The sequence below is a fragment of the Dipodomys merriami genome, unplaced genomic scaffold (assembly GCF_024711535.1).
Source record: "Dipodomys merriami isolate MVZ:Mamm:240054 unplaced genomic scaffold, mDipMer1.0.p SCAF_408, whole genome shotgun sequence".
Taxonomy (NCBI): domain Eukaryota; kingdom Metazoa; phylum Chordata; class Mammalia; order Rodentia; family Heteromyidae; genus Dipodomys; species Dipodomys merriami.
The window spans coordinates 717,615-742,314 of record NW_027205693.1 but is presented as its reverse complement, the minus strand read 5'-3'; the positions used below and the strand labels follow the sequence as shown (position 1 = coordinate 742,314).

Here is a 24,700-nt window from a genome sequence, read left to right as displayed (position 1 = left end):
CCTCTCCTGTCCTTTAGGTTTTTGTGATGTTTCTTTTCATGAAAGGCAGGGGAGGATTGGAGAGACTCAGGGTCTGTGCACTGAACCTGAGCTTTTTTGCTCAGGGTTTACACTCCACTCTTGAGCCATACCGGCATTTTGGTGGTTAATTGGAGATAAGATCCTCACAGACTTTCTTGCCCCAGGTAGGTGGGTTTGAACTGTGATCCTCATCCTCAGCTCTCAGCTTCCCGAGTAGCTAGGATTACAGATGTGAGCCACAGGTGCCTGGCCTTTCTCATGAAGGGATTTGAAATGGGCTGTTAAAAACTTATGTGCAGGGGGCTGGGAAGGTGGCTCAGTGGTAGAGTGCTTGCCTTGCATGCCTGAGGCCCTGGGTTCGATTCCTCAGCATCATATAAGCAAAAAGAAAAAAGCCAGAAAGTGGGCTGTGGCTCAAGTGGTAGAGCACTAGCCTTGAGCTGAAGAGCTGAGGGACAGCGCCCAGGCCCAGAGTTCAGGCCCCACGACCAGACCAAAAAAAACCCCAAAAACAAAAAACTTACGTGCAGGTCTTAGGCATCATGAAGAGCTTCACGGCCCCCACTCGGGCCTATGCCTTCATCATCCCGCCAAATCTGAGTGATTTTCACAAGGCTGCAGCTTGAATGTGAGTTGCTTCCCCTTCCAGCACCAGAAATCAGACCCCAGCTAGAGGGTCTAGAGTCACCATTTTGGTTTTTTTCTGTGTGTACTCGGCATTTGAGATGCCATGATCTTTGTGGCAGAAGGCTCAAATTGGGTCTGAGTAGGAGTGATGTGTTGGCATTGTCCCGGGCTGCACGTGTGTGTGTGCGCGCGTGTGCATGTGTGTCTCTCCATCTGTCCGTCCATCCCTGCTGCAGGTACCAAGTCCTGTGGTGAGTTCACGCTCTTGACATCCCAGGCTGCAGCAGGTCTGGGGTGAAGGGAAGAAGAGGCAGGCGGGCCGGGCTTGGGGGCCCCCCACGTGCTGGGCGAGGGTTCAGCTGCTCGCCCCTGTCCAAGGCCACAGCCAGTCCCAGGGTGTGTTCAGGACTCTGCTGCCAGAGTATCTTGAAACAGCTCTGCTCAAAGGCGTATGCTGGGCGCACTTCTAAGGGAAATTTCCTTTTTGGGGAAGTTGAAGCAAAGGAATTTCCTGTGTGGGCAGACAGCTTCCTGGCTTGAAGGCTTCTCGGAAGGGAACCGGTTTCATAATGAGATGACAAATTAAAGACATACCAGCCCGGTTCACTTCAAAACAGCCACCGGGAGCCTGGCGAAGCCTGTGACACTCCTCCCTCCCAGAACGAAAATAAATCCCATCCTGACAGGCTTCGGCAGCCCATTCTCCCATCCTCCGTCCCCACATTCCTTCCTGCTCCCCGCCTCCACCCCGCACACTGCCACCAGCCCCATCCCGAGCAGGCCGAGCAGCAGGAGGCAGTGCCCTTCCTTCCTGCCCCACGCCGCCCTTCCTCATGGCCTCCACAGTGGCCTCTCCTCCCTTCCCGCATGACATGAAGGTGTCTTTGGGAGCCAGACACTGGCCACCCTCTCCCCAGCCAGCCCCACCCTCCGCAGGCCGAGGAAGCCAATGCTGTTCTGGTCCAGGGAGCTGGGTCTAGAGTCCGCCCTGTCCCGGAAGCAGCTCTGCCGGACCCGCCGCAGACTGACCCATCTACCGGGTCATTTTCATTTCTCCTACTTTTGTTCAGGGCCACCAGCCTCCTCCCTCTACCCCGCAGGTTGCTGGGTGACAGACTTGTACCACCAAGTCTTTTGAGACGGAGTCTTGGTAACTTTTTTTTGCCTGGGCAGGCCTTGAATTGTGATCCTCCCGTTTCTGCCTTTCAGTAGCTGAGATTACAGGCATGACTGTGTGTACCCATTCAGGTGCCGAGCCCGACACAGCACAGCCAGCAGTATGACCTGGGCAAGTCTCCTGACCCCTTGGCCTTCGTTTCCTTAGCTCTGACATGGGCACAGGAATGCCCCTCCACAGGGTCACCTGCGAATTGGGTCATGGTTTTAGGGATACTCGCCAAAGACCTCAAAGCCGTCCGTAGTTGGTATTGAACCACCACGGGCCTGGAGGTGGAAATGAGCGACTGGGCCCAGACAGGGGATTTGCAGATCAAGGTGGGATATTTATTGGAGGTTTTCTCTGTATGCAGAATGGCTGGGCGGGGGTGGGGGTAAATCAGTGTGGCAGGTGACATGGCAGGAAGAAGAGGTCAGGGACCATGCCTGTGGCCGCTCCACAGCTCTGGTTTGTGATGAACTGTTTTAAGTTCCAAGGCTCAAGTTGCTTCTTTGTAAAATGAGGAGGAATTGATCTATGACTTTAAAAAAGTCTTGTTCAAGCATGCCAGCATGGGTTCTTTAGAAGGCCCTGCCTTTTGCAATGGCTTGCAGGGTTTGTTCTCACGAGTAGGGGAGACAACTTGGCATGGGGTATCACTCCAACGTGAAATAACTGGGACAGTAGGCTAAACACAGCTGTTCCCCGGGAGGACTTGTCTCAAAGGACCTCCCTGGCCCTCAAGGCAGTCAGGAGACGTCCAAAGCATTGTTTGCACATAGATGCCTTTCCAGTCACAGCCTTGTCCAGAGGCTGGAGTCCCAGTGGTGTCTAGTCCAGCAGCTCAAGCCCTGTGGCAGGTGTGTGGCTTGTGACTTCAGAGCAGCAGCATTGTCCTCCCCTCAGACATAGAAACCAGAGCTGGGAGCTGGGAGGTGTGCACTCCAGGCCACAAAACAGGCAGCGTAGAATCACACCCAGTCCGACCTCCGTGGACCCCACTGCCTACTTACACACAGCACCTGAGAAAGAACCAGAATTGAACACACAGCCCCCATGACACCTGAGCGTGGCTGTGTGTCCTGGAAGCCCGGGGCTGGCCCTGCCCGTATACAAGGACAGAACCCTGACCACAGTCCAGGGAGAAATGAAGGAAGGTGCTGTGAAATTCCCTGGAAATAGCGGTTTGTGACTCTCTGGGCTGGCTGAAGTAAGTTCCGTTTTCTGTCCAACCAGTACTGATTGACAACAGAACCACCACATGTGGTGCTAGAAGTAAAGAGCGAGTCATTACTTAGCAAAGAAGGTGAACAGTTAAGTACCCTCCCAACCAGCACTCTTCTATACCCTGGGGAAGGGTGAGCATGGTGGCAAACAGGCAGAATTCTCGAGCACGTTCCCTAACTGCACAGAAAGGTGCATGAATTCTCAGCTCTGCTCAAATAAGCGTTTGGTCTATGACACTGGATGTCCGAAGTATCTTCACTTATTTGACTACAATGCAGCTCCGGAATTCATTTTTCTCCCTCATTTCCATTGCTAATACAGATTTCCAAGCTATTTTCAATTCACACTTGACGTCAAGTAGAAAATCTGAGAAGCAATTCAATTTTCACAGCACTGGATGACAAAGGGCTCTGGTTCTGAGCTAGTCTCTGGCACCAAAACAAAACACTTGTTAGTGTCATTCGGAGTTCACGGCAAAAGAAAAAGACAGTGTTGTTTCTCCTGTAGTGAAATATAATCTCTTCTTGGACTTTCTTTAGCAGCCTATCGGTCTTACAAAATATATCTTCCCTTGTTACTCTTAGTCCCCATTTGCTCCAAATGAAAAAAAAAAAGCAACAGTATTGACATGTTGTGATTTTGATATGCTTCTTTGATCCTCTGAGGAGATGTGAGGTGGTGAGTAGATGGAGGATTGATAGATGGGTAGATACATGATTGGTAGGTTAGATAGATAGGTGATAGCTCTTGTCAAATAATATGTGTGCACATACATATGTTAGCTGCATTTTTTTCCTTCCAAGTCTCAACTGTGCAGAGACTTGAGATGAAGAGGGGAAGTTTTGAAGTAGACAGGAGGATGGTCACACGGACAGGACGGGCAGCCACATGGATGGGCAGTCATGTGGACAGGATGGTCATGTGGATGGGATGGAAGCTCAGATCTCAGAGCAGTTTCCTCATTGTACAATTCTAGTTATGGGACGTTACCTTCTCTCAGTTGGAGCAGATCACACACTGTTGTACGGTAACCCCTAGCTTAATTATTTCTTAGTAAGGAGGAGATTGTGGGCTGTTGCACTTCTCTTGAAGGAGACTTTATAATGACATAGTCCAGCCAAGCTGGCATCAGAAGAATTTTCTAGAGGAGTTTTCAGATGTGAGCAGGGTTGTCACAGAAGGAAGGGCCAGGTGAACCCTGGCATTTGCCAGGCCGCCAGGCCCAGACACTTTCCTGCGTCTCCTGGATACCCCCAGCGGTGGGCTGTGGTCAAGGGGTGGATGGTATCACACAGCTGAGGGTGGACCTGGAGCCCAGATGGCTGTGAGCAAAGACTGGGAGCAGCACCCAGCTGCCAGCCAGCGGTTCAGGGCCCCTGAAACAAGAGGAAGTTGGCTCATCTGGGAAAAGGGAAGAAGAAAAAGACGTTGGGTTGGTTGGTGCTTTGCTTTCCATGAGCGAGGGAGAGTTGGACTAAATGGGAGAGGGTTTGGAAGGACAGCTCGGGAGAACTTCCTGACCGCTAAGGAAGGAAGGCGGGAAGTAGAACAGCTGTGGCTGAGGGGAGGCTGCTTTAGCTAGTCCCCAGAACTCAGTCCCAGGAGGGGATTGAGGCCTTGGCAGGGAGGTGGGGAAAGAGGGGACACTGAGGCACAACCCCTCTTCTGTGGGTTCCTGATAAGGTGGAATGCCATGGATTGGAACACAGGATCTGCTCACGTTTGGTGTGGCAGCTGGGGCTGGCTTGGGGCGGCCTTGTGCCCAGGTCAGTGTGTAGTTTTCTAGTCCACTGTGGCTGGAGACTTCCACAAGGAGTGGTTGGGGGCCCAGAGCACATTGGGATGTGGCAGGGGAGAGGGTGGTTCTGGGACTGTGGTCTGAGGGCATGGACGGGAGTGGGGGAGGGGGCACAGGTATGAGGCCTGACCAGGTGCCTAGAAGGCTGGCATCCACAGCAGACACTGACCTGCTTGGCCGTAGCCGACCTGTGCTGACCTCTAACTTTCTACCAGCCACTGATAATCCGTAAACATGTCTTTACATGCATCTGCATTTGCCTCCCCTCAGCAAATATTAACAGCACATACCATGCCAGATGAGGGGCAGATGTTTACCTTGTTTGCAGATTTGCCATCCCACCATCCGATGCCTGCTGGGGACGTGGGCCTGGACCTTCTGGGGGCTTTCCTTGCTCAGATGGCTCCTGCATTGAGGCCTTTTTATGAAATGTGTCCCTACATACGGGCCAGGGAACCCAAGAAGTGGGTTCTGAGCAGGCTGATGGCTGATACCGGGTGGTTGGCACACATCAGTGGGTTGTGAGGCGCTTTGGCATTGGCCTGTTTGTCCAACACAGCTGTCCAGGCTGGACTGTCGTCCTGACTCACATCTCCAAGTTCTGGTGTTCAGCACCGGGCTCTGATCTTGCAGCCTGAGCCAGCTTGTGGTCGCTGCAGGTCACCCATGATGACACAAATGCACAGCCTAGAGCTCTTGGTCAGCTGGAGGGCACCAAAGCCAGCAATCAGGGGAGGGGTGACGGAATCCACTTCTTCACGAGACAGGGACCAGGGGAGAGGGCAATAGAATCCACTCCTAAGACGTATGCATGTACTTACACCTGGTCACCCAGACTTTCACTATTCACACAGCAGGTGTATGTGTGACAGACATGGATTCTTAGGGTGGAGAACTGCACAATAATTAAGAATCAATGTTTTTGAGTGCTGAGCACCAATGGCTCATGCCTGTAATCCCAGCTGCTCGAGAGACCAAGACCTAAGGATCATCATTGGATGCCAGCTGAGGAAAGTCCCCGTGAGACTTTTATCCCCAATGAACCCCCAGAAAGCCAGAAGTGGAGCTGTGGCTTAAAGTGGTAGAGTGCCAGACTTGAGCAAAAATGCTCAAGGACAGCATCCAGGCCCTGAATTCAAGCCCCAGGACTGGCACCCTCCCCCCCCCCAAAAAAAAAAAGTTTTTTTAAATGTTCGTTGAATATAATTTTAAAAGCAGGATACAAATAGCCCTCCTCAGAATACTTGTGATCTTTTTTTCTTATCCATAGAAATAGACCAGAAGGAAATTCAGGAAAATAGTTATTGCAGTTATCTCTAGAGAAGATCGTGACTGTAATGTCTTGTCCTCCTTGCATATTACTTCTTCCAGCATTGTACAAGATTACTTTTGCCCCTAGCGGGCTAAGGAGTAGGAGGTGGGGTCTGCCCCCAGCCACCCAGAGTGCGGGCCCTTGTTGCCGTATGTGGGGTGAACACGAAGCCCTGGGGGTCCTGCTCCTCACCTGGTCTCCATCTATCCTCCCACCTCATTGCGCTCTGCTTCCCAGTCATTCGGATGAAAGCATCTCTGAGGTTCTGAGACACCATGCTTTACACACTGCCTGTGCTGTGCCATTGTACTGCTGAGCATGGTCACACTGCCTGTGCTGTTGTACTGCTGAGCATGGTCATGCTGTCAGCTTGGGCTGGTGGTTATTTTATTTCCCAACAGTCCAACCCCGATCTGCATTGTAAGAGACAAGCGTGGCTTTTGTTTCTCCCCGTCTTGGCCTTGAGTAGCTGAGAGCCTGTGTCTTCAGTGCACTTGGGCTCCCACCAGGCACTGGAACCGGGCCTGCCAGCTCCCCCGTGCGCCTTGCATCTCGGCAGATGTCCGCGCACGCTTCCCTGGACGAGACAGCCACCAACAACCAGCCCCCACGGTTTCCGAGTGATCGCCACTTCACAGCCGGTGCTTTGGTGGTTCTTAGAGCAGCACGGCAGCAAATGCATTTGACAGAAAAGGAGCACCGGGCCCAGCCCCAACGCCCAACCTGCCGAGTTCCAGCCTCCATCCTGGAAGCCCTTTGAACCCCCGTGATGTGCTTGAGGGCTTTTGATGGTGCGCACGGAGAAAGTGATGGTGCTGTCAGATGCATAGAATGTTCTCTACATTTCAAAACCTTTTACTTTTCTGCCCAGAACAGTATTGCTTCCAGGCCTGAAACAGCTTGGTTCAAGTGCACCGCCATTCGGCTTGCTGCCAAAGGGAGAATGTGAAATAATACAGAATGTCCCCCAAAGTTTTGAGAGCAGCATTGAAATGACCCTGCTCAGTAAATGCCATCCGCCCGCCCAGCAAGCGGGAGAGAGGAAGTTCTATGGTGCGACAGTCTTCTGGGGGATTTTGCCCATAGCACTCTTGGACTGGCTGCAATGGTACAAATGCCTTCAGCTTGCACGTATGTGTCAGGGCTGCAGCTCAGTGGTAGAATTCTCACCCTGCCCACACGGAGCCCTGGGCTCCAGCCCAGCCCCGCCAGAAGCAGAGGTGCAGGATGTGGAAATGACATCCAGTCACCGTCGGATGGGCGAGCTGGCGGGTGAGTGGGGATCCCTTGTCTCCACTGGTTTAATAGATCTGGGTGGCTTGCTGTTCCCAAACACCTGGCCCAGCCAGTCCCCCCTCCATTCAGATAGCTGCGCTGATGTGAGTCCTTCACACCAGCCCCACCCCAGCGGCGTGCCCTGTCCTGCCCTGCCCTTCTCCCTCCGTCACGCCTGCACCCCTGTACGTACTTCGTGCTTTGCTGTTTCATTGTTGCGTCTTTTCCTGAGTAGCACGTGAGCTCTCTGGGAACAGGGCTTTCCATTTTGTGCTGCTGTTGGGCCCCCCGAGGCCTAGGACAGTATGCGTCCCAGGAGACAGACACTCGTTTGTTGAATCAATTAGGGAGTTGCACCCTTCTGTCTCTATCACAATTCCCCCTCCACCAGTGTAATTAGGAAGAGTAATGGCAGCCTGAGTGTTCCTTGCTTTGCCATATGCCTTTCTGTATCAAGCTTGGCGAATCTTGTGTGCAGAGAAGTGTGTCACTACAGCGCCACATGGAGCTCATTCTTGGCTCCAATGGGGCGGGCAGCCTTGCGCTCCGTCTGCGTCATCTCTGCGTCTTTTTATAGCTCACGCTCTTCACAGCTCCTGGATCCAGCTTTTAGTAATTCTGGACATTGGACTTGGCTGGGATTTGAGAACCGGGTGACCAACGCTGCCAGGAGACGCCTTATGTGCTTGGCATCTCATGTTGGCACTTGTGTGAGCAAGCTGCCATGTAGAACCCAGCCATTGGCTGCGAGAAGGGACCAAATACCCTGGCAGGGGAGACATGGAGGCACAATGTGGAAGCCAGTGGCTCAGGCCCATAATCCTAGCCGCTTAGGAGGCTGAGATCAGGAGGATGACAGCTCAAGGCCAGCAAAGGCAGACTCACAAGCCCCTTCTCAGTCAGAGCTAGGTGCAGCGGTATGCACCAGTCATCCTAGGCGTGCAGGAGGCCATGATCCAGAGAGTCAGACTTGCCGGCCATCCTGAGCAGAAGTGTCTGAGACTCCTTAACAGGAAAAGCCAAGCATGGTGGTATTTGCCTGTCATCCCAGCAACAGGCAGCAAACACAAAGTAAGACTGAGATCCGGGTATGCACCTAGGCAGAAAATGAGACCCTGTCTCCAAAATAGCCAGTGCAAGGAGGATGGCTGTTAGACCACTTGTCTAATAAGTATCGCCAAGTAAATAGATGATGGATGGATGGATGGATGGATGGATGGATGGATGATTTTTGGAAGGCTGATGGATGGGTGGGTGGGTAGATGGATAGATGGATGATTTATGAAAGGCTGATGGGCGGATGATGGATGGATGAGAGAGTTGAGGATGATAGATCAATGGTGGATGGATAATAGATGGGTAAAGGATGGATGGATAAAACAAAGATAGCTGCAGTTGCAGTGTAGACCCCGTGCCCTGGCCGGTAGTGAGAAGCACAGTACGGTGTATCATGGAGGGCTGTGTATCATGGTTTCATTTCAGTCTTTTCATATCAAGCCTCTATTCTACTATATTCTTCATGCCTGAACCCCATGTTTTGCAATATTTTTCCAACCACAAAAATCTGTATTAATTACATACAACTTAATTTGTTTTCCCACTTTTGCCTAATTAGAGGCATCAACTGCTAATGCAGAACTTGTGATAAACAGCACATGCTCCCATAGCTCCGCTGTCAAAGCCAGGGATTTATCTATGGGCCGCGGGCTGTGTCTCCGATGGTTTCAGTAGATGTGTGTTTGGCCACACCTGGAGCTGACACTGAGATTCGCATCCTATGTCAGCGGCACCAAGAGTCCGCATGGTGCCGGGTCATGAGGTGAGATGGCTTTGGCACCCTGGGGTTGGTCCCCACCATAAGAAGAAAAAAAGTCTTAAATCCAACCCTAAAGGCGTTAAAATGAGGAGGAGGAGGAAGGGGGGGTGGAGAGAAAGGCAGTACTCTTGCCTTCTTTCCAAGGACATAGTGAGAGTTCTCTCAGTCATGGGACCGCTGGCTGGAACTCAGCTCTGTTCACAGGAAGCTGCTGTGATTCACAAAGTGCATCTAGGCAGAGATAACCCCGGTCCATGCGGCTGGGAGGGCGGTGGGTTCCCGCCCTCCCCAGAAGAGACAGATCGGAAGCACTGGCCAGAGCCAGCCAAGCGTTTACTTCAGGAAAACCCACATCACCGGACAGGGCCCACACAGCCCAGAGATGAACTACATTTAAGTGAATCCCTGTCAGTTTCAGATTCTTCTGCTAATGGGGCTCAGTTTTCATCCATCTGCTGTAAACCCAAGCGATCTTTATTTGTGGCTGAGCGAGGAGGGGGGAGAGGGGAGGGTAATAAAAGCATTCGGCTTTATATGCATGTAAGTGACTTAGAAGGCTCTAAATGGTTGTTTTATTTGAGGATCAATAACAACTCTTCACTTAATAAAGTAGTCTTGGGGAAATAATTTGGTCAGAATCGTCGCTGAGAGGTTGAGGGATGAGGTGGGAGATGCAGATGGCAGAAAGCCTTCATTCCTGTCCAGCGGCAGGGGAGCACATCTGTAATCCCTACAGCTCACAACTTGCAGGCCAGCCAGGGCGGCGGAGTGAGTACAAGGCCAGGCATAGAGAAGATGCCCTAGGTGTGAGCCACTGTCTGGTTCCCACAGTAATCCCATAAAGGCTGTCGGGATGAGGCTCAGAGAACTCCAGTCAGTGCCCTAAGATCACACACAGAGGGGGGCAGAGCCATGACCGCCAGCTGGGACTCCATACGCATCAGATTCCAGAACGGCAGAATGCTTCCCGTCGGCTTCATGGTAAAGATCTTTTATCCAACATGCTTGCGGCTGGGAGGGTTTACATGGATGGACTCTGCGCAATGTTGTGGAGAAGGGTCTGAGTCTGAACCCGCAACCCGCTCACGTCCCTTCCTCAGAGTCTGAGGGATTTTATTGGTCACACCTGCATTGTGGCTGTGGCCCGTCATGGAGGGGCAGGTGTGAGGTTTTCTGTGTGAAGTTAGCGCTGAAAAGTTTAGGAGCATCTCCGACTTGGGGTTGGGGGGTGGCTCTCTAGCTGTTAACTTTAGTGGTTTTGCCATGGAGGACAGGATCGGGCTGCATAGGAGCCCCAACTCCCAGATGCCTGTGCAGGTGACGGGCAGACCTGCTTCCCAGGCCGGGCTTGACTGGGTAGTAGGGGCCAGGACCACAGAGCTGCCCCTCCAGGCGTGGGAGGAAATGACCCCTTCTGTGGCCATCGTGAGCTGTGCCCACCCGCTCTGCTCCTTTCTTCCTCCTCTTCTCACTCTTTGTCAAAAGGACGTGCACCCTGAACCGTCCGAGAGAAGTCTAGAATCATCCCCATAGAACGTGGGCTCTCTGGAAAGCATCTTTTCCTCCTGCCGCTTGTAGATGTAGAACTCCCAGCAACTGGGCAGCTGGGTGGGAATAAATAGAGCCACAGCCCTGACATGGCCAGATTCGCTTTCTTAGAAGCTCGGTGGGAACCACGAAAGTCAGGAGTGCGCAGCGGAGCCTCCTCTCGCTCACTCGCTCTGTCCTGGACTCCGTGTGGGTGTGAAATAGCTCCAAGACTGCTTAAAATAGCTCAGCTCAAAGACAGGAGGTGCCGCCCACACCGCCCCCGCCTGACCCCCGGGCCTGGGCTATTTTGGCCTCCTGTGACCTCAGGCCACTCTTGCTCGGCTCAGTGCTCGAGTCCAAGCCACTTGCCCAGTGCAGGCTCCGGAGCCTGGCACCTTGGCTACCCAGTCCACACCCAGCACCCCGCTCTGCTCAGCTGAGCTGTCCAGATGGGCAGATCGTAGGTGGGTGGTCAGCGTGTGGTCAGGGCAGTCAGCTGCACTGGGCGCAGTCACGCTCTCACCCGCTGGCCTCATTGATCCTGAGCGCCATGCTCGGTGTTATGTAGGCCTTACATGGTACTAGGTTCTTGTCACTCCCAAGAGGGAGAGTTGTCCTGGCTTTTTGGGCATCACTGTCATTCCACAGCGTGGGGGTCAGACATTGGGTCCCCGAAATCAACCGTGTCCAGTATCTGGCCTCGGTGTAAGCCCGCCCCACAGGTTCCTTTGTTTTTTTGTTTTTTATTTTTCCTCTGGCGATGAAGAGAGTACCCGCTCTCCACAGTCATCATACCTGACCCTAAACCTAACAATCCTCACACATCTTAATGGGCTCTGTGGTGCCCCCAGCCCTCCTTCCCCACTGCTCACACATCCTCTACCCCACTGTCCACACATCCCCTGCAGGGGCATGGGTGCAGTCTTCTCATGCTCATTTGTGAAAGAGCACATGGGTGTGCGAGAGCATGCATATGTGCACCTGTATGTGATTTAAACCTCCGGGGTATTTATAAAACTGATGCCAGAGTTGCTAACCTGCTAACCGGCTTACGCCTGACAAGTTACTTCTAAATGTGGGCATGCTAGAAAGGCCTGGCCCAAAGCCCTTGGCTGGAGGCTGAGCCCCCAGCATGGGGCCCTTCTGTCCGCCCTCCAATGTTTATGGCTGCAAAAGGCACGCGGTCCTAGAGACGGCTCTGGCTCTTCCGCTCCTCTCACCCTGAAACCAGAGCCCTGGCAAGGCCCAACTTCCACCAGGCCCACCTGGGATGTGGCTCGGACAGCCTTCTGCGAGAGCTGCTTTGACTGTGGGTAAATGCCTGAGAGGCACTGCGATGTCTCTCTAAAGTGAGGCATCTTTGCAGAGCCCCTCTCAGTGATACCATGGAATGAGCCAGTCTTCCTGCACTTTCCCGGCCCGGGCCTGGCCGGGCACTGGGAACAGAAGGGAAGGATGAGCCCCTGGAAGGGCCTCACCGTTCCCAAGCGTGGGCTGTGCCCACTGAACCCACTCACTAGAGAAGTTTCGGGAGCAGATAACAGGGAAGGCCAGGTTGAGTCTGGGTGGGAGGCAGTGGCCCGAGCTGCTACGTCCTGAGCTGTCACCCCGAGCTGACTAAGGAGCAGTATGAAGCGGAGAGCACAGTGCAGCCACCGAACAGGAGGAGTCCATTCACCCTCTCTGGAGCTGGGGAGTGAAGGGGGACCAAAATTGGCAGCGGGCACGGCAAAGCCAGCAGTTCCAGAGTGACTCAAAGTTGAGTATGGTGTCTCACACCTGTAATCCCAGCTACTCAGCATGCAAAGATCAGGAAGATCAGGACTACCTTGGACATAAACACAGTACCCTAGTCAAAAAGTAACTACAACCAAAAGAGCTGGGGTGGGGGTGGCTCAGGTGACAGAGGGCCCGAGTGTAAACCCCAGTACCAACCCCACGCCCACCCCATCCAAATACTGGTTCCCTGAACCGCGGTGTCATCTTGACCAAAAGTGCAGCTTGGGCCTGGAGTGGAGGTGGAGTGAACCATAGAGTGTCCAGCGAGGCCCACAGCCAAAAGCCTCCGACTACGGCCAGAACCCAAGCCAGGCCAAGAGGATAGGGTTCTGTGCTGATGTCTCGTCCTCGAGACATGAGCGCTCCAGGTTGGTGCGGGTTGGAGAGGGAGTTCTGTCTTAGAGACCATCCCGTGTCTGCTGCCAGCTCTTCCCGTGTGATGTGGTTGTGAGTGCATAGGAGAAACAAAAGAAAATTCCTAAGTTTTTATTACCATACAAGGATACGGTTTTGAGACCGTCTTTCTGCAAATTCTTGCATGTTCAGAGGCAAGTCAGATTAGTTCTCATCCGAGAGCCTGTGTGTTGGGCATGAGGTGCTCACTGGCCTGCAGAAGAAAGGGATTGAGTTAGGGAAAAGCATGCTGAAGCCATCTTAAAGAAAGAAAAAACTACAGAAGCACCTGAGGGCGGCAATGCATGGTTCCTTCTAGAAGCTGGTGGCTTCAGTGAAGGAGGATGGGGGGGAGGGGGGCGCTCAGTGTGCTGAGAGAAGGACTTAAACACCACCCCAAGGCAGCCAAGAGCCATGGAGGGACATTGAAAGAGAACTGTCAGCTAGATGACCGACGACTTCCAGAATAAGTAATAAATGAGCCAGGCAGCGGTGGCTCCCACCTGCCATCCCAGCTACTCAGGAGGCTGAGGTCTGAGGATCACGGTTCAAAGCCAGCCCAGTCAGGAAAGTCCCAGTTCAGCAAAAAGCCATAAGAGGAGCTGCAGCTCACATGGTAGGGCACACTAGCCTTGAGCGGAAAAAAACTCAGGGAAAGCTCCTGGGCCGCCTTGAGTTCAAACCTCAGGACCGGCGTGTGTGCACACAGGCATGCATGCACGCGCACGCCCACTCACAAAGGTGAGTTGGGAAAATCACAGATGTGCTGTAGGCTTTCTTGCATTTCCTTCAACCTGCCACTGTGGCCGCCCAGCTGAGGGCTGAACTTGGGGAGACACCCAGCCAGGCGGCCCTTCCTGCTGTGAGCAGGTCCCTAACTACTGGGCATTAGGGCACAAGGACATGGTTCAAGCCCTCAAAGCCCACACTGGCCTCCACTGTGTGTGAACTCCCCTGCAGCTTCCCGCACACCTGCGTTCTGAGCCTCAGACAATTCTAGCATCTCTGGGGCTGGGTGAGCCATGTTTACATTCTCTGCACATCTCCACATTGCTAATGTTTGCTGTCCTTTCAGGGTTAATTTAGTCACACTTTCTTCCCCTGACACTAACTGCATCCCTACCCCCCCTCCTCTTCCCCCTGTAGCTCCCCCCACCCCCCACAACCGTTTCTAGTTGTTCTTACCCAAGACCCCAGGCCTGCAGAAACAAATGGATACAAGTGATAAACGCCACGAGGAATGTCAGTTGGACCACAGGAAATTTCCTGTTCAGGAAGAGATCTTGGGAACTTCCTGTGGAGCGGTGCATTGTGGGACTGTTGGCCGCCAGCCCCTGACCACAGCTGCAATTAGCTGCAGGCCCAGGGGGAGGGGGAGAGGAAGAAGAAGAGACGTTTATTCCACGTAGCCTGTGGGGAGAAAGCTGCTAGAGCAGGCCAGGGCCTCCATGGCAAGGTGTCCCCATTACCACCTGCTCCCCTGCGCCTTCCACAGGTCCGCATGGGCACCGTCATCTTAGCCAGGTTTGCTGGGAGGCCTGCAGGAGGGGCCACGTCCTCTTGAGCTTCAGCGTCTGGATTGCCGGCCTCTGGGTGCTTATCCTGGTTTGCCACCATGATGAGGAAGAAGACAGCCTTGGGCCAGGGACACACCCTCCCTGGTGGTTTGGTTTGTTTAGGGGTTTTTGGTGCCATTACTGGGCTTGAACTTATGGCCTGGCACTGTCCCTTCACTGCTTCACTCAAGGCTGGTGCTCAGCCATTTGAGCCACTGCTCCACTTCCGACTTTCTGGTGGTAAATCTCATGGACTTTGCTAAACCGTCATCTCTTAGGATTGATCTCAGCTTGGCAGATCTCTTCTGATGGGAAATCTGCCGTTCCTTTGCCCTCCTAGCCTGGCTCTATTTAACAAGTTCTGTCTCCTACTTAGGCTGGATTCTCCTTAGTGGCCTGTAAGCCTGTATGAAGTGTCCTGCCCTTGTGGTGTAATAAGTGACGCTTTGTCTTCTCTGTTTCCATATGAAGAGACAGTTTCTTGGGTGGTAGCTTTTAACGGCTTTACTTGCCCCAAGTAAATGCAAGTACCTACAACTCTGAATAGTTCCTTTTCCTGGTTTAGGTAGCCTCCCTACTAGATTTAATGCCCTTGAGATCTCCAACCTCAGCCATGACTTGTTTTTTCTTGTTTATAAGGACGGTTCAGCAGGCGTGCGGATAAATCAGTGAATTAAATATGTGTAGGTGGAGCTCTGCTCCCTGTGACAGATTAGGGAAGCCTGAAAGAAGTTACAAGGAAGAACTTGGCTGGCTGATAAGGCTGCCTGTGTGGTGTCCTGAAGACAAAGGGAGATGTGCTCATCCTGTACCCACAGTGTCTCACAGTGTGGATAGTCATAGTTTAGACACAGAGCTCCATTTCGTGTTTGTTGAATGACTGAGTACCAGTGGTCACCCGGGAACAGGAAATTGTACTTAGGTTGTTTCTAGAACATGTAAGATGTGTATGTTTTTAGCTTTATTATGAGAGTAAGTTACCCCCCCCCCTTGGACCAAGCTCTGATCATCTAGATGGTGAGTTTTCAGCTTCATCACACACCCACAGAGGCCAGCAAAAGTATTTTTGTGAAATCCCCCGGAGTGAGCATGAAATAGGAAAAAGCAAATGGTCTTCCTGTTACAGAGATTGAAATTGGGGAAGTCAGGAGAAGAGGAAGAGTAGGGCATGTTTAAACTCTGTTGTACAAATACATTTGGTTCTCCCTGCGATGCTGTGTTCTAGAACAAGATGGGGCGGAGTCCGTCTGGGACACGGCATTATAGAATCACTGGGGCCATTTGGCCACACGAGGCACCTACTCTACAGCAGCCACAGAGACAGCCTAGGGTGTAAGGGTCTCGGTGTTGTCATCATTGTCCTCCATGGCCTGACGTATCCCAACCACTAAAGAACTGAGCAGAGAGCTGCCGCTCTCACTAGGAATAAAATGACAGCTCAGCCTCTGAACTTGCTGCCACACGCACAAGGTCTGTGTCTCCTGCAGCCTCCAGACACCCAATCTCTGGGGAGCCCAACGCGTCAAATACCTGACCCCGGGGTCACCCCGCCACGGGATCACCCAGCCACGGGACCCGAGCGCGCGCGGGCAGCCGAGCGTGGCCTGGACTCGCTGCCGGCATCTCCCTGTGTTCCTCCAGTCACAGCAACCAAGCAGACTTGTCCCCTGCTCTCTAGCTGTCAGAATCCGTGTGAGATTCAAAGACACCGGTGGGTTCCTGGTCCACTGGCTGGCTCCCGGGGGAGTGGTCAGGCTAACAGGGCCCACCAAGCAGGTAGACCAGAGTCTTTCTGCGGTAGTGGTGTCTGGCTCTCACTTAGAACCCGGCTGGACAGGAGAGGCCCTGATGGTCTGAGCACAGGCAGGCAGGAGAAGGAAAGGTGGTTGGTTCCCGGAAGCGGTGATTGGACATTTCTAGTGACCTGTCGTGGGAGTTGGCTGCCATCCGTCTAGCTGCTCAGGTCCCAGCCTTCAGGCCACTTCCCGCCTTTTGCTTCACGGCATCCATCACTGTTAGACCCTGTCCTGGAAGCTGGCGGGGGGGGGGGGGGGGGTGAGTGAGGCCTAGCCTCAGCGCCGGTGGATGACCTGAAGGTTCACATGGACGCTACAATGGTTCCTCTAGACGAGAAAATGGAGACGGAGACAAGTGACCGGCCCAGGAAAGCCTGGGGGTCACCTGGCACCACACTAAGTAAGAGACAAGGACAGAGCCGGGGGGGGGGGGGGACACAGGGAGCTGGCCCAGCAGCCTCTTCCCACCTCGCTTAGCAGCCCCTGCCTCCTGCCGCCGAGAAGCCTGGCCTGCTCTCAACTAAACTGCATGTAATGCCACAAAACGCTTTGTGTTTGTTTCAAGAGCCTCCACAGCATATTCAGAATATTTTCCTAATATTTTTGGTTTGTTATTGTAGCTGCTCCCCTATTCTGGAGAAAATAGGTTGTGTGTGTGTGTGTGTGTGTGTGTGTGTGTGTGTGTGTGTGTGTGTGTGTGTGTGTGTGTGTGTGTGTGTGTACACGTGCATTCATGGTATAGGTGGGTGTGCATGTGTGGGTTTGGTGCACACACGTTTGTATATGTGCGTGTTCACTCTTCAGAGCTGAACAGTCTCACACGTTAACAAAGGCTGATGACGTCATGGGGGGGTCTGCCTCTTCCGCTCCTCACAACCCTTAGGGGGTAACACGGGGGTCACTCATGGGTCCCCCAGGAAAGCAGAGCCCTGCCCCCTCCTGTGCTCCATCATGCGCCCCAGCACACTTCCTGCCTCTCTGACACAGCTTCGGGGAGCATAGGGGGACCCCGTGTGTCACTGGGGGGGCTCCCCTGCTTCCCAGCCAGGCGGCCTGGACCCAATCCAGCTCACAGTGACCACAGACCCTGCGACTCCCAGGGAGCCTGGTCCTGACCCAACACAGGCTGCTGTGGCCTCGCTGTGGGGTGCAGCGGGGGCCATGAAGGTTTAAGGGGCTTCGTCTCTCCCGTGCTGGTTTGCGTTGCGTTTGAAATCCGTGTCTCAGCCACGGGGGAAAATAGAAATCTGCCCTAGAGCTGCTCCTGAACAGCCGTTCTTTATTTCTGTCCAGCGGGGGGAGTGGGAGGCTGGGAACCCGAGCTGTGGAGCTGCAGAGCAGGGGCGTGGCCAAGACTCCTTCACCCACCCCACCCCCACAGGGAAGGTGGACTGTGGAGAAGACAACCAGGAAATCAGCTTCTCCACTGTTCCCTTCCCTCCCCACTTCTTCCCCCCAGGGCACTTCTGTGCTCTGCCCCACAGGGCACTGAGCCACGGGCTGCCCAAGGGCCTGGGTCACCCACAAGGCATTGATGTGGCTGACTCCAGGCAATGGGGCTGGACCTTGGAGGCCAGCCTGGCCTGCGGTCTTCCCCGACCCACCCACCTCGCACCTGCCCTCCCCTTTCTGACCCTTCCCCAGAACTCATAACCAAATCCAGCCCAAGGGGCTGTACAAAGGACCCCCTGCTCATGACTCCCTGGGGTGGGGGCTTGGACATGGGGAGCCCTGGACACAGGCTGGCAACAATACAGCAAGAAAACGTAGAGACCCTCGTCCCTGGGCTCCGGGAACCTCCCAGGCAGTCAGTGCTGCCCGGCCCGAATGGCGCATGAATTACTTCCTAGAAATGACTCCGGCTGTTTGGGAAAAGGCATTGATTCTTCTAACCGTCCTGCTTACAGTAAAGCCTCTATTATCTGATTTTCTGCGAATCTCAGAGGCATCATTAGCAGGCACATTATAAATTTCAGCAGCACGGTGACAGCTGATGTTTGTAACCATGACCCCACGGTTCAGTTAAGACCCCGAATTGCCCACTCAGGAACCAGAGATTAAAGCCTGTTCAGAAGAGCTCTTGGCATGGAGGCTCCTCAGAAGTGCCAAACCCAGCTGTTTTATGCTTTTATTTATGGTTCAACCTATAAATGATTGGACCTCAAACTTGGGGAAGCAAATTCTAGTTTTTGTTTTTACGGTGGCACAGGGGGTTTGATCTCCGGCCAGGCCCCCGGAGGGGCAGGGGAATTCTTAGGGGAGATTTCTGAGAACACGATGTGTTCTCACTAAACCCTGGGGTGGCTCTGATTTGTTCCATTGCACAAAGGGGCCAGTGACTCGCCTACCGTCAGTCTTTAGAGAGTGCGGGTTTTTGCTTTGCTGGGTGTACGCTCCTTGCCCGGGCCATGGCCGGCTCCTCGATAACATCCAGGGTGCCCTGGTCAGCTGGCACAGGGAGATCGCCTTCTCCTTCGCTCTCTTCCTCCACCCTGCCTCTTTTTTGCCTTGCTAGGCAAGATCTGGAGTTATCCACACAGGCACAAGCTTATCCCCAGCTCCGGCCTGCGCCTCTGCCCTGGCTCCCATCCCCAGATACCAAGTCCACCGGACGCCCTTGGCCATCCGCCCGCCGCCTGTGCCCGCTCTGCCAGGGCTGAAGGACACCCGGCTCCCTGACCTGCCTCCCGCGGTCCCATTCTCTAAGAGTTCATCTTGTAAGCTCACAGTGACCCCATATCAACAGGTTAGCATGCCGTGTCTCCCCCGGCCCTGGCGTGGACGGCACTGGTCCACCTGGGTGTGGCGGGCAGAGCCGGGTTTTGTCAGTGACTCCTCACATTGAATTCATCTCAAGTTACTCTCCTCTGTTTCCCCAGCACTGTACCAGCCTTGCTTGCGCCTGACTCATCCCCTCCCCCCTTCCCCACGGCAGTGGGGACAATGCTGGTTCTGTTATGCCCTTGATGGAGTCCCTCGGTGGCTCTGTCCTCAGGCCAGGCCCTTCCTGATAGCAGGAGACACGGATCAATGCTTCATCTGTGCCTGCTTCTGCTCCGAGGGCTTTCTGTGCATCCCACACAGGGCACAGCCCCCTTGCAGAGGCCCTGCTGCCATCCCCATTTTATAGAAGAGGAAACTGAGGCACCAACAGTGAAGAAAGGAACCTTGCCCAAGGTCACTGGGCAAATCAGTCGGGAGACTGGATTTGAACCCAGGACACCTGATTCTGAGACCTCCTGCCTAACCACTGTGCTATCCCATCTGGGGGCGGGTCAGCTTCCCATTCACTCAGAAATGCCTGCGCACTCCTCCACTGCCCCCCCCCACTTGAGGCCCAACGGAGGCCCCAGAAATCCAGGCAAAGGTGTGTGTTGTCCTGCTGATGAAAGTGAGCGCCACACAGGATGGGCGGTACAATGATGAGCCGGAAGTGGGGGAGATAACGCGCTCCGGAAGTGTCTGTCGGGCAGCAGGGTCACCTGGGGTGGAGGCCGCTGGGGCTCGTGCGAGGGAACGCGTGGCTGTGGGCATGAGCAGGGAGATGGAAGCTCATCCTGAGGCGTTTGCTCTCTAGGTGAGATGAGGCCAGTAGGGAGGGGCAGAAGGGGGACAGGGTTCAGCAGGGTCAGAGCTGAGAACAGGCCACGGGGGACAGCCGGGGGGAGAGGGCTGGACCACAAAGACGGCGAAACCTCGGTGCCCTGGGCACAGGGGCTAGGCCCGCCGATGGACGCGGGCTGGGAAGGGGGCAAGGAGGTAGATGGACCTTGGCAACAGAAACAAGGGGCACACAGTCAAGAGCAAGCCCGGTACTGCGGGTCCCCTAAACCTTACCCTGAGCCCTGTGCGCACGCGTCAGGCTGCACCCCACCCTTCCCTCCAGAAAGCCCCCCGCGGCTGTGCGTGGACTTGTGTGCGCCTTCACATTCTTCTCCTCCTGCTGGACCACGCACCACGCTGGGCATCAGGCACGGCACGGGTGGGCTGGGGCTGGGGTCCTCAAGGTGTGAACTCCTGGGGGGCCCGGCCAGGTGAAGGCGCCACTCAGCTGAAACGAACGGAGTGGCAGATGCCCCGCAGGAAGCCCCCTTTCCCGCACTGTCCCTCATCCGTCCATCTCCAGCATCACCCCATCCTGGTGCTGGCCCCAGCATCTGTAAGCACAATCCTTCCGCTTTGCACCTCCAGGTCAGCTTTGCACCCCAGGAAAGTTTTGAGTTGCATCTCTGGCCACCATGCTGCAGACCCTGGGCATTGCTGATTCAGACACACACTGAGGCAAAGGAGCAAAGAAAGTGGAGAGTTTTCATCTGGGGACGGAGAGGAAGGGCGGGAGGTCTGGGGAGACGTCCAGGCTTCCTTTCCGGAAAGAACAGTGTTTCTTCCTGGAAGCCGGAGCCACAGGCGCGGCGCGGGAATGGACAAGATTTATTTCCTTTTGCCAAAGCTCAGTAATTCAGCCTGAGTCTTTCAGATCGATTTGTTTCTGGCAGAGTTTCCAAGGGCTGCCTTTCAAAGGCCATTTAGAAAAATCATCAGTTACACTCACAACCGTGTGCGGAGATGGGGCCTGGCTCTTCGGGATAAACCCCATGTTCCAGAGGGGACCCTGATGAAAAGCGAGAGGGAGAGGGCAGTGGGGGTGCGGGGGCCTGGGCCTGGCCCACACCCTGGGGCTCCTCAGAGGCACTGACCCTTCCACAAGGCTTGTGTGGGACGTCCGTGATGAAACCCCGTTTCTTGGAAGCTGCGATTTGTCACGGTGGGCAGGAAGGGCTGGCTCCGAGAGGAGCGTCAACAGCAGTCTAGTGTGCAGAGACCCCGGCCACAGACTGCACTGTGTGTAGCTGGTGTGCACATGCAGCCGTGGCGTGGGCTCTTTGTTGGGTCGGTCCCCAGTGGCTCTTCCCCACCAAGAAAGCAGACAGTCACTGAGATCGCCCCTGGTTCTGCAGGTGGGGGGAGTCCCCCCCACACCTGATGCCCCAGAGCCCCCCAGACAGACACATGCATTCTCCAAACACTGTCTCTGCGTTCCCGGTGTGGCAACTCCTTAGCTCTGAGGAAGTATAGAGAAATTGTCGTGTCGTTCAGCTACAGCAGAGCAAGGGCCACCGTGGAGGTCGGCAGGGAATGGTCTTGAACTCGGGGCCTGGGCACCATCCCTGACCTTTTTCTTTCACCCAAGGTTGGTGGCCTCTACCACTTAAGCCACAGCTCCACATCCATCTTTTTGGTGGGAAGTTTGGTTGGAAGAGTCTCACAGACTTTCCTGCCTGGTCTGGCTTCCAACTGTGATCTTCAGATCTCAGCCTCTTGAGTAGCTGGGACTACAGGCGTGAGCCACCGATCTGACCAAATGGCAAATTTTTAAGAAAAGCAGAAGGCGGGAAGAAAACCAGTAATTCAAGAGAAATAACGAAGATGGACTGGAGGCCAGGATAGTCCAACAGGTGGACTACTAGGGTTCTGTGAAGCAAGTCAGTGGCAGCACCAACTGTCACCTCTTCTGCTGTCTCCCAGCGCCTCCTCCGCTCACCTCCTCCGCCCTCCTCCTCTGCCTTCTCCACTATACTCCTTTGTCCTTTCCTAAAGACACTGGACTCCAGGCTGGTTGCAGAAGTGAAGTGACTTGTGTCCTGGGGTTATGGGTGGTCCTGTGCACAGGTCCTGGGGTTCTCATGTGAGACTATTTCCTGCGGACAAGGTCCATTCATTCAACCTCAGTGACCTTGTAACATGCACACAGGTCGCACGCACACCTCCTGCCCCGTGTCCACACTGTAGCACTCGTGCCTCGTTTGGTACACGATGAAAAGCACCTTTGAAAAAGGCTAAATTCGGGGACTGGGCAGGTGGCTCAGTGGTGGAGTGCTCACCTAACATGCATGAAGCCCTGGGTTCAATTCCTCAGTACCACAGACACAGAAAAGGCTGGAGGTGGTGCCGTGGCTCAAGTGGTAGAGTGCTAGCCTTGAGCAAAAGAAGCCCAAGGACAACACCCAGGCCCTGAGTTTATTAAGCCCAAGGTCTGGCAGAAAAAAAAAAAAAATTAGGGTCTCCTTCCCCATCCTGCCCTCTGCCATTCCCCCACCTGCCGGAAGTTGTCCTTGACACTCGGGGCCACTGGTCTTCCCTGACTGTCCCCTACTGCCCAGGGGGCCAGTGGCCCAGGTCGCTCAGGTGACTGAACCATCCAGAAAGGGGCCCCTGACCCCGCACCCACTCAGCCACCCAGGGGCCTTAGTTCAGTGGTAGGAGACCAGGGTGAGCACGCTCTTTTCCACCCAGCCTACCTTCTCAGCTCAGCTCAACTCCTGGACCCCCTTCACCGCACGTGACGGTGGTCATGATGCTGGGGGGGGGGGTGCCACACGTGGGCCAGGGCGTGAGACCTCCCGATACGGACACTCCAGGTGGACAGTGCGCCCCTCTCTCTGCCTGACCGCACGCCGGAGCCCTCCAAGAGGCCAGAGAGTTTGTTGGTTTGTTGCTGCGAAGTAGTGGTGTAAAGGGGTTATCGCTCTGCAAGCCGGGCTTCCAGCATAGTGCCTTTGGAAGTGTCACCCTAGAAAGCTGGCGGCATTACCAGAGGCTGGGAAGTGGATGCAGACCATGCTGAGCAGAGCTTTGTCTCCTGCAGGCCTGCAGCCGATCTACTGGAGCAGGGACGACGTAGCCCAGTGGCTCAAGTGGGCTGAGAACGAGTTCTCCTTACGGCCAATCGAGAGCAACACATTCGAGATGAACGGCAAAGCCCTCCTGCTGCTGACCAAAGAGGACTTCCGTTACCGTTCTCCAGGCTCAGGTGAGCCAGACAGGGGAGGGGGGCTGGGGCACAGGTGGGCCTGCAGCTCTGAGGCGTGTATGCTAGGCCCTGGACCCCCACACAAGCCATGAGGCAGGTCAGTAGCCCAGGCTGCGGCGGCATTGAATCCCGCGCCCTCATGACCTGACACCTGGAGCCTCGTGAGTAGCTGGAATTACAGGTGTAAGCCACCATGCCTGACCTATGTTGCCATCTTTTTTTTTTCTTTTTTGGGAGGGTCCAGTCGTGGGGCCTGAACTCTGGGTCTGGGCGCTGTCCCTCAGCTCTTCAGCTCAAGGCTAAGGCTAGTGCTCTACCACTTGAGACACAGCGTCACTTCCGGCTTTTTACTTGTTGCTTATGTAGTGCTGAGGAATCGAACCCAGGGCCTCAGGCATGCAAGGCAAGCGCTCTACCACTGAGCCACCTTCCCAACCCCCATCTTTTTTTTTTTTTTTTTTTTTTTGTCCAAGACTGGGACTCAAGCTTGGCACCTGATGCTTTCGCTCCCTGGCTGGCACTCGACCGAGCCATGCCTCCGACCCCTACCTTGCCTTTTTGTACATGAAGGGACAGGTCTAGAGTTGTCAAAGGACAAGTGCTTGCTGCTGATTCCAGCTCCTGCACAGACCACACCACTGTGTGGCCCGCTTCCCGCTGACACAGAGAGAGCTACAAACATAGGTGAGAATGTGGCTCCCGTTGCTCCAGCCCTCTCTTCATTCGCCCTGTTCATCTAGCCCACACAGCGGCATCTGTTCTGCGGAGGGCTGGGGACTTCAAGGTGCCCGGGCTGGCTGCGAGGAGCTCTGACACTCTCAGACACTAAATTTACATTTCCTGACCTCCCCCTCCAAAATGGGCCTGCTAATTACCCACCGTTCTTTTTTAGTAGTAGTAATCATCAAGATGTATTTTTAAATGTTTTTTTTGTTTTCTAGTCTGCGTATTACCGAAATAAAACATTGATCAGATCCAGCACGCATGAGGCAAAGTCAATTAGGAAAAGTTTAGGAAGATGATCCTTCCACAGAGCCCAAAACTCAAAAACCAAAAGTGTTGATTAGGGACTTATTTTTGTTTGAGATGAAAATACGAGCCATTAAAATAGGACTGTATTTCGGGCTCCGAGTCCCCTTCTCCTCAGAGCCGTCACCATGACGACAAGTCTCAGCGTCCCCAGCAGGCCGGGGGTCCCCTGGTCTCCTACAGGTTCTACCTGGGCAGCCACCTTCCCAAAATCGTGGTCGCTGCCTGCCCCCTGTTCCCTGCCCACTGCCCTCTGCCCATCTCCTCCCAGCAAAACCCCCAGAGCTGTGCTGTCCAGGGTTCTTGAGTCTCCGTCGAATCATAGCAAAGCAGAAGCAGTGGTTATACCCAGCTCCCAAAGGTCAGAGGTGGAGAAAGAGGAAGGAGCAGCCAGGGGCAGTGTTCTGGAGGGGAGGAGGAGGGAGAGAGAAGTCAGGGGCTTCATCTGGGACAAAGGGGCAGAGGAGGGAGGGAAGGAAAGCCAGAAAGGAATCAGTATGGCCAGTTTCCCAGGTTTGGAGAGGGAAAGTATAGCAGTATCTACAGCCCAAAATATGCAGTTAAATTAAGTTGT

General features: G+C 54.3%; 1 protein-coding gene across 3 annotated transcripts in view; it reads left to right on the top strand.

The window, feature by feature from the left end:
• The window catches only part of LOC138806779 (transcription factor ETV6-like), a 101,362-nt gene that overhangs the window by 62,140 nt on the left and 14,522 nt on the right, over positions 1 to 24,700 (top strand). For all 3 annotated transcript variants that reach the window (XM_069992135.1, XM_069992136.1, XM_069992134.1), the window contains exon 3: positions 22,933 to 23,097. In XM_069992135.1, the coding sequence (XP_069848236.1) occupies positions 22,933 to 23,097 (165 nt within the window). The remainder of the gene's footprint in view (positions 1 to 22,932; positions 23,098 to 24,700) is intronic.